At 38.0% G+C, this 14,684-nt stretch overlaps 1 protein-coding gene across 1 annotated transcript in view; it reads left to right on the top strand.

Annotated features, from left to right (window-relative positions):
• The window catches only part of LOC112053077 (cell adhesion molecule Dscam2-like), a 149,825-nt gene that overhangs the window by 110,303 nt on the left and 24,838 nt on the right, over positions 1–14,684 (top strand). Inside the window, exons 6-9 of the mRNA XM_052882104.1 lie at positions 5,213–5,362; positions 7,075–7,192; positions 7,804–8,014; positions 12,675–12,885. Coding sequence (XP_052738064.1) covers positions 5,213–5,362; positions 7,075–7,192; positions 7,804–8,014; positions 12,675–12,885 — 690 coding nt within the window. The remainder of the gene's footprint in view (positions 1–5,212; positions 5,363–7,074; positions 7,193–7,803; positions 8,015–12,674; positions 12,886–14,684) is intronic.

Genomic DNA, 14,684 nt, shown 5'->3' with positions numbered 1-14,684 from the left:
AGTTCCTAAGAGAGAACAAACTCTTCAGCTTTATAATATTAAGTATAGATTTTCTATTATTAATTGTCAGACCAATCATAGGTCCAGATGATGATAACTAGAACACCATCCCCTAAAACAGAGCAACACTTAATACACACTTAATACACAACCAATGCGTCTTGTCCTTTCAACCAACCCTTGCATTCTGTAAAATCACAACGATGTGACATCGCTCATTTCCTTAGCAACTTGCCAAGCTATTACTCTATCTGTTTCTCTTTTTTACGTTGGGAGTTATTGAAATAGGTACCTACTCGCTAAGTACCTACTTTATTAACCTGGTAGATACTTACTCGTTAGTCATCCTTCGAGTATAATGAATTGATATTAGTTACAAATCTAACAAGTAAACACATTCATTTATAAACCAAAAGAAACAGCTCCGATAATTTACAAAGTTACACATAAATGTAAAGTTACATCCTGTATTCTGACAAGGAATTTGAATAATGATAAACTCGTCACCTTACGTAATATAAAGTTACACGATACAAGGAACTCGTCACATAACTCAGTTATTACTACATACCGTGTTACGTGACATGTGTCGTGTGACGTGTGTAGTGTCGAGTGTCGTGACGTGTCACGCCGGAAACTACCTGTCTCGTGGAATCGTTATAAAATCGTTCAGAGTTTCAGCATCTTACGTTTAATTAATATTTCAAATGCTAGGGGATGTCCCGCATAGTTTCTGTGGGAATTTAAGGCTAAATATAATTAATGCTATTTGCTGATAATGTGACTTTTTAGCGGTTTAGCCGGTTAGGTTATAATCACTTAAAACCACTTTGGCATTTATAATATGAGATTCAATTAATTTGTATAGGTACCTAGGTAGGTAGTTCTATTATTAGGTTGTTATTGCTAATTATTTTTACGTTAAATAAGTTACCACTAGATTATATTTAGATGTATTGGTACAGTTATATTTTGAGGAATGAATACTAAAGCCCTTGCACACTAACATTTCTCAACGCCTACGCTAGAGTAAAAGATATTATATCTATTAAAATTTACAACAACTTTGAGGCCTGGTCTTGTCTCGCTTAATACCTCAGCTTTCATTGAAGCGGCGACAGTATACGTTGTAAGCTAATTATTATACAACACGAAGTCGCCGCCAAACAAACCGCTAACTGCGGGAGTCAAGACCAACAGGGCATAGAATTAGCATTTATTTATACAGCCGAGTGAACTCCCCGACTGATGTTTACTTAGTACTTAGCATAACGTCTATTTTAGGGTATCTAAATGTGTTTTATAGCCCCGAGTGTTCAGCCAACAGTCATAAAGGGTTAGGGGCGGAGTACACTGAGCTTGGTTGCACTTTGAATATTTGTAAAACGAAAAACATAAATAAATTATTTTTAACAAAAAAAATCAACTAACTACAAAATCACAAAAATAAAGTAAAAAGCAAAAAATAACATCCTACGTGCTACCTTCTGATCACTTTGAAGGCGGTGCCAACACGGTGATGCATTAACTGAAAAAGAATAATACTGTATAGTGTATACTAATATTTTATTTATTTCAAAACAATGTGCAAATAAAAAAATCATTTAGTCCTTCCGGGTGTCGAGGTCTTGGCTCCAGAGTAAGAAACCTCCTCACAAAATGTTCTGTCTTTTCGCAACCCTTGATCAAACAGTCATTCGTATGCTTCTCAACTTGTTTGTTAATGTTGTTCATTATATTTAGACTATCAGTTGTTTCTATAGTCGTTTTTTAACGGAAGAGACAAAAACCATATAACTATAATTATTCTTCTCAATTTGATAGGATTATCGGACATGCTCAAATAAAAAAAAAATCTAAAGAGAGATACATTAAAAAAATAAGATGTAATGTGGTCTCAAATTCATAGGTTACGTATCTACGTAGTTAAATGGAACCGTACTCAGTGTGTTTCGGGCTTAACGCTAAATGTCGAAGTAATAAATGCGAGTTGCTCCTCGGGCGCTCATATGCGAATGTATCGACGTAAACTCCTATACGTTATATTGTTGTAGCATCAGGAGAGAATTAAACTGTATGTAACAGGAAGCTGCGTCAACTTACAACGTACATTTCAGTTATTCCGAACTGTAGTTTCATGTGGATGTCGCTTTCATTTACCATACCTACAGAGTTTCAGAATGATCATATTTTGATCTTTGTCTTTTTTGTCAGTGTAACTGTGTGGAGCTGTTACATTCACTTTTGTATCTAAACATAGTCACTTGTTTTCATAAAAGTAGAAACTGAGTATAAGAGAAGGGTGAATGAAATGTTGGAAGAAGTAGGTCAAGGTGAAAGTTCCAGGACAAAATCCAGGACGTTCTCAATAATTCAAGCTTACTCCAAACTGACGAACACGACGGATAAATAAAGATCGTAGCAATCGTGGAAGGAATATCTGTGTCAAACTTAACTGTTTCAACAGTTAAGTTTGACGGTAACTTTCTAAAAGGGATTATTGTGCTCATCCTTTACCACCCTGTCCTCGCATGAACGCCTTGAACATTACAGCTCTTAGCTTGTATTATGAATTACCATAAGATTTAATTGTTGTCCAAAGTTCGCCTCTCACTTTAGAGGACACGTACATGATACATTCAAATCAAAATGGAACTCACGGGGGCTGTTACATATACTCGTAGCTTGTGCTTCTATAATCTACCGATTATTATTTACTGCACAAAGAAAACAATGATGAAGACAAACAAACAACAATCGCTAACAGTATAATTGTTTACGGAGCGCAGGTCGTGGAACAACAACAGCGCTCGTGTCAACAATGCCCTCATTATACCGTTCCGCGCCGTCGCGTCGCGTCGCGTCGCGTCGTTGCCTCACTCGGCTGCACAACAACAACCGGCTGCGTGCATCGGGCCTATGATTATTTATTTTGTTTAATTGCATAATAAATATTTGTTTATTTTTTGTAATTGATAGTCTGGCGCCTGTCATAAGAAGCTAGCGGAAGCTGTTCGTTCGTCCGCTCGACCCCCATATTATGTAGATATTAATATATTTTTTTTAATTCAAAATAAACTGTCATCATAAGAATTTTGTCGGTTATCATAAGACCGACGTCTGACCGAGCGGACCGTAAGGAAGTAGGAGTAATTCTAAATTTTTAATCACAGTTGTCCCTTTCAAAGATAATATATAGCTACTGATGAAAACAAAAATGCTTGGCAAAATGGAAACATGAAAGAATAATTCCTTTATTCGAAACGTATAATTAAGAAAGCTTTTTAGACGGAGCGGTAGGAATTACTTTTTCTAATTAAATTGGAAAGCAATTTGGAACGCTTTCCACATTTTCGTATCGTGTTTACGTCGTTTTTTATTTGAAATAAAAAAAAAACGTTTGTTTGTATTTCCGAGTACGTCACGCTACATGGTTTTGCTTTTTTAACAATGTTTTTGCCATCTGTCATAGAATAAATGAAGATGAGGAAATTTAGCGTCAGGTACTGTCAAGTTGACTGATTTCACATCATACGAATATTTAATTTGCCTCGTTGGTCCAATGGACTATTTCGGCTTGGTATCATGAGATCTTGGGTTCGAGTCCAAAAAGGCTGGAAAAGGACAATGAACTATAGCTTATACCCCTACAGAGCTAGAGTCATGTTCCAAAGTCCACAAACCCGCACAGACTGTGTCTAAGCTCCAAATCCCCTCTTCTATAAGAAGGTAAGTCTGTTATGGATGTAAGCACTTCAAAAGGAGGATTTTACATAAAATATCAACTCCTTCTATTATTGGAACTTCCCTTTGGAAAATGGTCCTTGATATTACGAGTACATGCAGGTATAACCTGTACATGGGCTGTAAAACAGAGGTACTCTCAGGATAGTTCTCATGACTTTGAAATTAGGAGACAACGCTATTCGAGTGCACGTACACATTTATAGTGCCGCCGTTTCACTGTGACAGACCTGCGGGCAGGCGGGCGACACTTGCGCACAAAACTGTTCTAACTTAATAATATTTATAATCAATATTATACATAAGGGGCTAAAATGACCCTTTGTATGTACATATATACACAATATAGATACTAAGTATCCTACTCCCGAGCTTTATCAAGTACATAAAGCCAAAAGTTAACAAACGTTAAGTTTACGTACAGTTTTCACTTTTCACATAATAGAAACGAAAAGTACGCTGCAATAAATGTTTTCCGATGATAATCATGTAGACCATGTAGTAATAACTATAAAAACACTGGAGCACAATATTCTGTAATAAATAAATGTATTAGGAATTAAGATTAAATGAATACAATCATCGACAGTAGACGTAGCGTGGAAGCGATCGGCGCGAGAACACCTACTCCCAGTTTAGCAAAGACCCGTTTAGCACTTTATCGCTCGCCTGTCCGCGGGCCCGCAGCCGTTCACGATCAGATAACTTTCAGCTTCGACTTTTTCAATGAATTCTAAATGGCGGCAACTGTCCTCTTTCCCCATCACTTTCCAACCGACCGAGATTACGATCTTTTGTCTCCCTCGCGCTATTGTAACCGACAGATGCCCGATAGAATTGTCACTTTGTCTCCACTGGAGGGCCTTCTCTTATCATCTAAATCACGTCAATGCCTTTTCGAGTATTCTCCAAAATCGGAGTAGTTTTTGTTGTATAAATTGTGACAGAGTTTGGCGGAGGCAATTATAATTAATGGAATTTTAAATGAGTTTAACGAGAGAGAGTTCAAATTAAAATTGATGTCGCGGCGGAGCTTGTATTTCCCTGTTGGACATTTTTTTAATTTCAAATTTTATATTTATCTTCTGTCTCGGTCTCTTAGCTGTTTTGGTGAGAACAAAAGTTAACAGATATTATTTACAGTAATTAACTAATTTGTGCTTGGGAAAACATTAAAGCAAAAAGTCCTGAATGTGGGCTTAGATAATAAAATCTATCAGTAGTTTGCATTTCTACCTTTAGGTTTAATAAAATCTTTGATGATAATGTGGTTAGTCTATTCTATATGTATCTTTAATTTCAAAAAATCAAGCTAGCCTGATATAAATCGATTTAGTTCCTCAAATGTTTTTGGTTATTGTAAATATCGATAAATTGCTATACTGTATATAGTGCTATGTGTATAGTTTGCACTCTGCAATCGACCTAAATAAAGTAAGAAGATTTATTTTATTTATCATTTGCGCAGGTGGTCACTACATGATCGGCGGCAGCCGGGGAGACATCCTGGTGATCAGGGAGGCCAGACCTGATGATGCCAGCTCCTACTCCTGTGAAGCTCAGCATGCTCTCACTGGGGAGAAGAGACGAAGTGCATCGGCTATGATTGCTGTTTCACGTAAGTCCTAAAACTTCGCCTCCTAACAGACTTTTAGATGTTAGTTATAGAATATTATGTGGAGTATGTTATATCTGCTCAGGTCTTGTTAGAGTGAGTGTTCTAAGTTCTGAAGTGTTGTTTCATTAATACTACCCGCTATATTTCAAACTGTAGCATCATTTTCTCGCATCATTTCTTCTACGCAAATGTAAAGAAAACTAAATGTATTGAGTTTTCATTACCAAATGTTATAAAATTAGATAAGTCTATAATGATCAATGGTGAAACACTAGAAATAGAGAATTCCACAGTTTTCCTGGGAGTGACCTTGGATTCTAAACTTCAGTGGGGTGTTCATATAGAAAAACTGTCAGGTAAACTCAGCTCAGCTGCTTTTGCAGTGAGAAAAATAAGACAGTTTACTGATGTTAATACAGCTAGACTTGTTTATTTTGCGTACTTTCACAGCGTAATGTCTTACGGTATTTTGTTGTGGGGCAAGGCTGCTGATATACATTCTATATTTGTACTTCAAAAAAGAGCAATTCGAGCAATATATCAACTAAAATCACGCGAGTCCCTTCGTCAAAAGTTTAAAGAAATAGGCATTTTAACAGTAGCCTGTCAGTATATATATAACAGTATAGTATATGTAAGACAAAATATTAATTTGTACAAACGAAAAGGAGATTTAAACCCACGTCTTACTAGACACGGGCATAAGTTAGTTATTTCTGCATATCGTCTCCAAAGAGTTAAAAAATATTTTGTGGGTTTGGGTGTACATATATAATACTATAACAAGATCCCCAAGACTGTGATGGACTTGCCAATGCACAACTTTAAGCAATGTGTTAAAAAACATTTACTTAGTCGAGGTTACTACACTATTGATGAGTTCCTTAACGACAAAGGTGCTTGGAGGCCATTGGATCAGCTTCCACCTTCACACAGGAAATAAGAAATTGTAATTTAATTGGTATCAAATGTAAATTGTAATACTGTATGACTTTTTCAAAAGAGCAACTGTTGAGTTTCTTGCCAGTATCTTCTCAGCAGAACCTGCCTTCCGAACCGGTGGTAGAATCTTTACAAATAGTCAACTGACGTGTCAAAAGTACTTGTAAACTGAGCCTACTTGAAATAAATGAATTTTGAATTTGAATTTGAATTTAAATGGTGGAAATAAGCGTTTTTTAATAATGAGTTACTTACAGGACGAAAAAATATTAATATCCCCAAAGGCTGTATTGCATTAGCAGTGCCTCTCTAGCTTTGACAATGTGTATGGGTGGCCGTAATCACTGAACATCAGGTGACCCGCATGCTCTTTTTCCCACTATTGTGATGATAAAAAAGTGGATCGTAAGTCGCTAAACAGTAATCATCAAAACTTATGTCAAACACCAGATCAGGCGGCGTAGGACCAATTCAGGTAGAAATATGAATTTCCCAAAATGCAATTCAAGCAATAAGCAAAGTTCTCATCACTGAACTTGATTCTTCACTGTACTTCATAAAAGAAAAGTGCAACTGTATTACAGCAGAGACTGTATAAAACTCCAACTGACCTGAAAGCTATACGACAAATTAAAAAAGTCCGACGACTTTAATAAGCCACCTTATTTAAACAATAAGTTCTCAACTGCTTTGAATGAATTTATATCTGAATTTCAAATGGACTGTGAAACTTAAATGATTAAAAGTGAAAAGATATTGTATTTGTGCAGATCAAACGGGAAGCATGGCCCCGCGGATCCTGACGGTGTCCGAGGACGAGACGGTGCCGCAGGGCGGCGACATCCGGCTCGTGTGCTGCGCCATCGGCAGCCCGCCGCCGGCGTACAGGTTTGGGACTATCCTGTTTATTTGAAAGCTATATTATAGATTTCTTTAAACATTTAATATCTAGAAGTTTTCTATAACGACATATTTATTTAAGACATAAGTAAGAACAATATTTTTAATTAATACAAATTGAAAAAATGACAATTCTTAGTTCTCTTTGTATTAATTCTATTTTATTCCTATATCACTACTACAATCACGCCTGATGTAATTTTTTTAACTCTAAAGACTTTCAAACCTAATTTGCCACAACTTGTTAAAGTAGACTTTCACTTAGGTATATCTGAATACAATTTTAGAAACTACCAAATATAAATTTTCCAAAACTCGATGTCCATTTGAATTCCTGTAGCTAAGTGGCAAGTCAATTCTTTTTCTACGATTGCAAACGCTTCGAAAACTAGAAAAATGTGTAGGAATGACATTTGTTGTCGACAGGTCACGTGATCAAGATCTGTGATTCACATACATATTTCAAGTTTTTAAAGCGTTTGCGTTGGTAGAAAGAGAATCGACGTGCCAATTGGCTACAGGGGCAGGTTTCTCCAAATATTTTCATTAAATTTTCAAAAAAAAATCTTATAATGTTCTTATAACTCTGCAACTTGCAGTTGGTTCCGCCACGCCAACGGTCGCCTCAGCCCCGTGTCCAACAGCATCCGGATCTCCGTGTCGGAGCAGGTGCTGGTCGTGCGGCGCGCGCAGGCGGCGGACAGCGGCGTGTGGACGTGCCGCGCGCACAACCAGTACGGCGAGCAGCGCCGCGACGCGCGCCTGCGAGTGCGCTCCCGGCTCGTCGTCAGCGTGCACCCGCAACTGCAGGTGACTGATTAGACACTAGATTATTACATGCGCGTAAAGTTGACCTCAATTATCACGGAGACATAGACCTGCACCCCTGGACCAAGGATGCAGTTTATTAGTTAGCATGTATCATCGTCATCATTAACAGCCGATGGACGTCTACTGCTGGACATAGGTCTCTTGCATGGACTTCCAAACAAAACCGGCTCCCTGCAACCCGAACACTGCGCTTTCCGGTGCGGGGTCGCCATTTCAGCACCTTGCGATGGAACGAGCCTGCTATGGTTAGGGTTTCTCTGCATCGAATTAGAAATGAGGAGATCCGCAGAAGAACCAAAGTCGCGAAGCTGAAGTGGCAATGGGCAGGCCACATAGTTCGAAGAGCCAATGGACGTTGGGGTCTCAAGGTGCATGTAGGTAGGTATGTGTAGTTAAAAAGAAAGAAAGAAAAATTGTTCATTTGATACACACACACAATACACAGAAGATCATCTATTCAGACACCAAAAAAAAAGTAGCTGACCTTAATTAGAATAGGACTCCCGTTTCATCATCATCATCATTATCAGCCGATGGACGTACAGTGCTGGACATAGACCTCTTGCATGGACTTCCAAACAAAACTTCCACCTAGTGGGGGGTCGACCAACACTGCGCTTTCCGGTGCGGGGTCGCAAATTCAAATATTCCATTTCATAATACCTTGGGACCCCTGTTCATTATCTCTAAAATATTTGTCTATAAATAACCTTCTTGAATGAAACTTTTTTGACTTTTTCACTAAGTAAAATAATTCATTGAATCAGATTTTACGCCCACAATAATTAGGAGTTTGTTGTAAATTAAGTCAAATCACTAAACTGAACTAAAGATCACCTCTCGTACATCTATAACTGTTCTTGATCGGACAAATGAGATTACCTACCTACTGAACTACCAGGGAGGTGATTGTACCCTTGAATTCGTTACAAACCTTAACAATTTCCCCCTTCCCCCCATCCCTTGAGAGCAACCCAGTATGTCACCAATACGCTCGGAATTTTATTACGTTTTATTTGCTTTATATGAAATTGCGACAAATAAATTAAACTGATTCGTCCCTGATCAATAGATTTTTTGTTGATAAAAGTTTCAGCATTCAATCAAAAAATAAAATATTTATGGAAGCTTGATCAGTCCTTGCCCTGACTGTTGTCAACGGCCCGCCGGTCGACTACTGTAACCAGCTACTTCCAACGACTACATAATTTTTATAGTGCGTCTTCGTAGTTGGTAATTTGCAGACAGTGCCTTTACCGGCTACTATTCCTCCTTACTCATAATAACCCACTTGGTTTACCCGTGCGGTTTTGATATCGAATCCTTGTTTGAGCTATGGGATATTGAATTTATTTTCCTTCCAAGAATTTTTCAGTAGCTACGCGGAGTAACGCAGTTCCACAAACCACAAACCACAAACTTCCTATATTGGATATTAAGAGAGACTTTATTTAGTTTTATAAAATAACTAGCAGACGACGCGCGGTTTCACCCGCATGGTTCCCGTTCCGAAATAAAATATAGGCTATAGCAATCGGGGATAGTGTATCCCATCAGTGAAATATTTTTTCAAATTGGATCAGTAGTTCCAGAGACTATTCAAAGCATACAAACATACAATCAAATATATCCTCTTTATAATATTAGTACAGTATTTTATTTGTAAAATAATAAAACAACTTCTTGTCGGTCAACTTGAGAACCTCCTTATTTAGAAATCAGTTAAAAGCATAAATACAATGGTTTACAACACATAAACATCGACAGTGTTAACAGAACAAAATTAGGGCGTCACAATATACTAACTTAATTTATTTAGTTATGAGCTGCTTCACCAGTAGGCACGTCCTATAAGATCCAAAATAAGATTGAGGGTTTGCCATACATTCTGCCACAATACAAATTCTCATTGTTATTTTTCACTGTCCGCAGTAGATAGTCGTTCAGTATTCGATGAGCGAGCTTCTGTCTGATCGGAATGTTCATTTTTCAATTTCGAATCTTCAGAGTTTCGCTTGAAAACGTAAGTAAGAGGACAAGGCGGTGTTAATATTAATTTTCAGTATTTATTTTATTACTTTGGTATTAAACGGGGACTTGAAAACACCTCGTACCTATTTTCTGTTTTTTATTTCTATGTCAGAAATTAAACTCTGCTTCAAGTACAAGTAAAGTAAAGTCTTCGTTTATGAAACCAGTTTGTTGTTCAGTGTATTAGTTCTTACGACAAATCGACTTGTACGATCCTTAAGTCGTTCATCTTTCTAGTGTAATTTTCTTATAGTATTCTCAAAAGGGTGAATTTCAACAAGTATGTTTATTAACCTGACCTAACCCAACCATGGCGCTGGAAACATAATTCACGGAAATGAAACACCTGCAGTTAAATGCAAAATTTAGCGTACAATGGGGCAGACGCAAGTCGCTTGACAAAAGCAAATTCGTTAAAAATAAAAATAATAATATTTATTGCTACACATAGATTACTATCTCACCTTACCTGAAAAAAATGCTAGAATATAAGTATGTCCAAATAACGATTTAAATTCACCCAAAAAGCTTTTGGTTACAACCGACAGCTCTGGTACATTGAACGACAACAACAATCCCCCTATCCTACTAAACTAACGTAAACCTAAAAAAAGTACCACAACTGCGCCAATAGCATGATTAATTCCATGAAACCCCGTAAAACACAATCGTGTCGAAATATTCATTAGTTTTTGTGAGCGTGTTAAGTCAATACACGCGCCGCACCATGAATAATTCACGATTCTCCGCCACGTCACGGACTCTCCGACTCTCCGAACGGATTAGCCGCACGGAGAAAACGCTTCCAGATCACTCAGATGTATCAACGTAATGTAGTAAGTAAGTTTTGAGATTAATACGTATTAAATAATATGTCTAGGCGTTGCTTTAGCCCAGTAGAGCCGTGATAGCCCAGTGGATATGACCTCTGCCTTCAATTCCGGAGGAGTGGGTTCTAATCCAGTCCGGGGCATGCACCTCCAACTTTTCAGTTGTGTCAAAACTTTCATCCATTATTGTTCTTTTCTGTCTCTTCTGTTTCTGTATTAAAAAGGTATGACGTAAGAATCTTTTATGGCTACTTCGTATAATTTATGGTAACAGCAAGTGAATAATATTCTCGAGGTATTACTATTATTAAATATTTTAAGGGTATAATATAATATATTCTTGAATGTATCAAGATTCCATTTCTTAATAGATATTTTTGACTGTCCAAGTTACCTTACTGAATTATGTAGGTTTTAGTTAAGTACAATTACGTTTATCAACGCCAAGGGGTTTTTTGGAAAAACTATATATAGTTTAGAGAAACTGTCAATATCCAATAAAAATGTATCGTGTATCACATAATATCCACTTCTTGACGTGCACGTGTTTAAAGTCAATACAGAACTCGCTCCATGAATAATTCACGCGCATCACACGTTACGGGATCGAAGCTCCATACAGATTAGCGAGAGGAAAAGCGTTTGTATATGTATGAGGCTCCAGTCTCGTGGGTGGCTTCGGCCGACGCTAGTGTTCAGCGTAAGGTATATTCGTGAAATCTACTTGTAAAATCCGTTAAAAATTGATCTTTATTAGATTGATTCAAATATAGAAAACAATTTTGGCACTACTTTAGTTCTTTAATAAAACAAAATTTAATTTTGAATTTGAATTCTGATATCAACTTACATAAATAACGATACTTGTTACACAATTACAATGATACAATTCTCATAATCTATGTGACATAAATCATGGCAGGTCTTGTTGTATTTTTAGTTTTACTCAGTTAAATACAGGTAAGTAGAATTTCAAAAGCAAACAACATTAGATAACAAAATAAATGTTATTTCAACGATCACTTCGGAAGCGGCGCGGCCTCAAACTCTCAGTAAACTTACTTTTAACTTACTAACTTCAGTAATGGCCGCCGCTTCAACGCAAATGGTATTTTAATGCGTTTCAACGGAATTTTGATAACGTTTTGATAACAAACCCTACAGGTGCGTCTGATTACTGGAGATTATACTCGTAGAACAGTTAGTGCGATGGTGCGCACCTACTTGTTAGTCGACATAGTTGTGAAACACTTCATTATAGAAAATTTTATTTAAAAATCTTTATTCTATCTTACTCATCTTAAAATATCGCAAATGTTGTAAAATAATTATAAGATTTAGGTAAAAAGTCTGGCAGATTAATCCACTTCAACGAAACTAAACCTGGTTGCAGCAAACCGGAATCCCATCCCTCTCTATATTTCGCACTTTCCGATATTTATATACATATCTTATCACTGATTTCATTGATCATCATATGTAATTGTAAAACAAAATGGTTAATGTCAATTTCGGTAGAATCGTACTCGTAGTTTCCCAATTATTCCCAAGCCTGTCCACCACCACTTTTGTTAGTGGGGCACTTGCGACAGTGGTGAGATCGTAGTCAAAGTGGACAGCGTCTAACTTACTCGTAAAAAAGAGTGCGACTAAACCATACAAAACGCTAAGGAGGCATCCTTCGCATCTGCCCATTGTATCAGTGGTGGCGGTGACTAGATCAAGACATTACTTCAGCTATTCACTATGATGTTACAACCCTTGTACATTGCCCTCAGGTAGCGAACTCGGGCAGCTCAGTGCAGTTCAACTGCTCGGTGGAGGGCGGCGAGGCGCGCGTGCGCTGGCTGCACGACGGCGTGCCCGTGGGCGGCGGCGAGCGGACGCTGCGCGTGCACGGCGTGGTGCGCGCGCACCGCGGCATGTACCAGTGCTTCGCCGAGCGGGACCTGGACAGCGCGCAGGCGGCGGCGGAGCTGCGGCTGGGGGGTGAGTCGGCGCGGCCGATGCTGAGTCAGGGGTGCAGTGCCTCCCACCAGGTCTGCCTGGACCAATTAAGAAATTCTCAGTCTCTGCCAGCCGGGGATCGAACCCAGGACATTCGTTTTGTAAATCTACCGCGAATACCACTGCGCCACGGTGGCCGTCAAAAATTTTATCACAATCAAGAAATATTAATAAACTAGCCGACGCCCGCGACGTCATCCGCGTGGGATTTAGTTTTTCACAAATCCTTCGGGAGACACGGATTTTTCCGGAATGAAAAGTAACCTATGTATAAATCCAGTGTAAAATCTATTTCCATTCCAAATTTCAGCTAAATCGGTTCAGTAGCCGCGTTAGAGAGTAACAAACATCCATACAAACTTACGCGTTTATAATATGAGTACAAATAGATTCCTTGCGAACCTAAATCTATACTAATATTATAAGGCTGAAGAGTTTGTTTGTTTGTTTGTTTGTTTGTTTGATTGAACGCGCTAATCTCAGGAACTACTGGTCCAATTTGAAAAATTCTTTCTTTCTTAGATAGCCCATTTACCGAGGAAGGCTATAGGCTACATATTATCCCCATATTCCTACGGGAACGAGAACCACGCGGGTGAAACCGCGATGCGTCAGCTAGTGTACTCATAAAGTGACCATTAACTTGTAATGCAATGTGATGAGCTACAAGTCTACGAAAGCTTTGGATAGATAAAAGACTCATTCATTGAATTATAAGTTATCTGTGGCCGAGCGCTAACTTTTCATTTAACAAAACACATTTGTGCGGAACTTCACCGCGAACTACCCCCGAGTTTCGAATAAAAATTTAAATTTATTCATCTGCTAAAAAGAGAAAAGCTCCGAAGCTAAGCTTCTCAGTTCTTATTCGCGAAGTGGATAACGAAAAGTCGTGAAGTTTAAGTACCTACGCTTTAAGTCGCTTGATTGATTTCTCTTACAGCAAACGATTTGTTCCAGAACTTTTCGAGCCGAGATTTAATTATTTGAAACTAGCTCATTTAAATATAATCAACGCCGAGCTAACCAGTGCGTTGTGGTGGATATTTATTAAGCCGATAACAATACGAGTTCGATTTTAATAAAATATTTGCCTAATTACGTGAAATCAAACTAGCAATTGATCATGTATAATTTAATTGAATGAATTAAACAGCAATAGGTTTAAAGTTGTTGTGTCTTATTATTTACAAACGGACGCCCGCAACTTCATCCGCCCTTAAACCTCTTTAATCCAGCCCTTACAGTAGGTAGTATCACTGTAAAAATGGGGCAACTTCTCCCGTTTTCCCAACATTTTTCTTCACTGCTCTGCTTCTATTGATCGTAGCGTGATGAAAATATACTTAAACCTGCCTAGAAGTATGAGGAATAATTGTACCAAGTTTCGTTAAAATCTGTCGAATAGTTTTTGTTTCTATGACGAACATACAGACAGACAAAAATGTTCCTGATTGCATTTTTGGCATCAGTATCGATCACTGGAATAACTGGATCACAGAATTTACCTCTACAGATTTTTATATTTGATATTTGATAAGTATAGATTTTGCTAGTACGTGTACCAGTAGTAGTAGTGCACAAGTGCATGCAAATATAATGCGATAGCCTGTCACTTGAGATGAGAAATCTATACCAGTTGACAGAGATAATACGCGACTAAAGAAGTGACATTTTACATGCTTCCCGTAGCCCGGGGACATGCCAATATCGATGACTACTGTGTTCCAATGACTTTAAAACAACAAAAACCTATTTGTTTGTGATAAAATAAACTGAGC

The sequence above is a fragment of the Bicyclus anynana genome, chromosome 1 (genome assembly GCF_947172395.1).
Source record: "Bicyclus anynana chromosome 1, ilBicAnyn1.1, whole genome shotgun sequence".
NCBI lineage: Eukaryota > Metazoa > Arthropoda > Insecta > Lepidoptera > Nymphalidae > Bicyclus > Bicyclus anynana.
The sequence above is the reverse complement of the archived record's forward strand: the minus strand, read 5'-3'. Positions and strand labels throughout refer to the sequence as shown.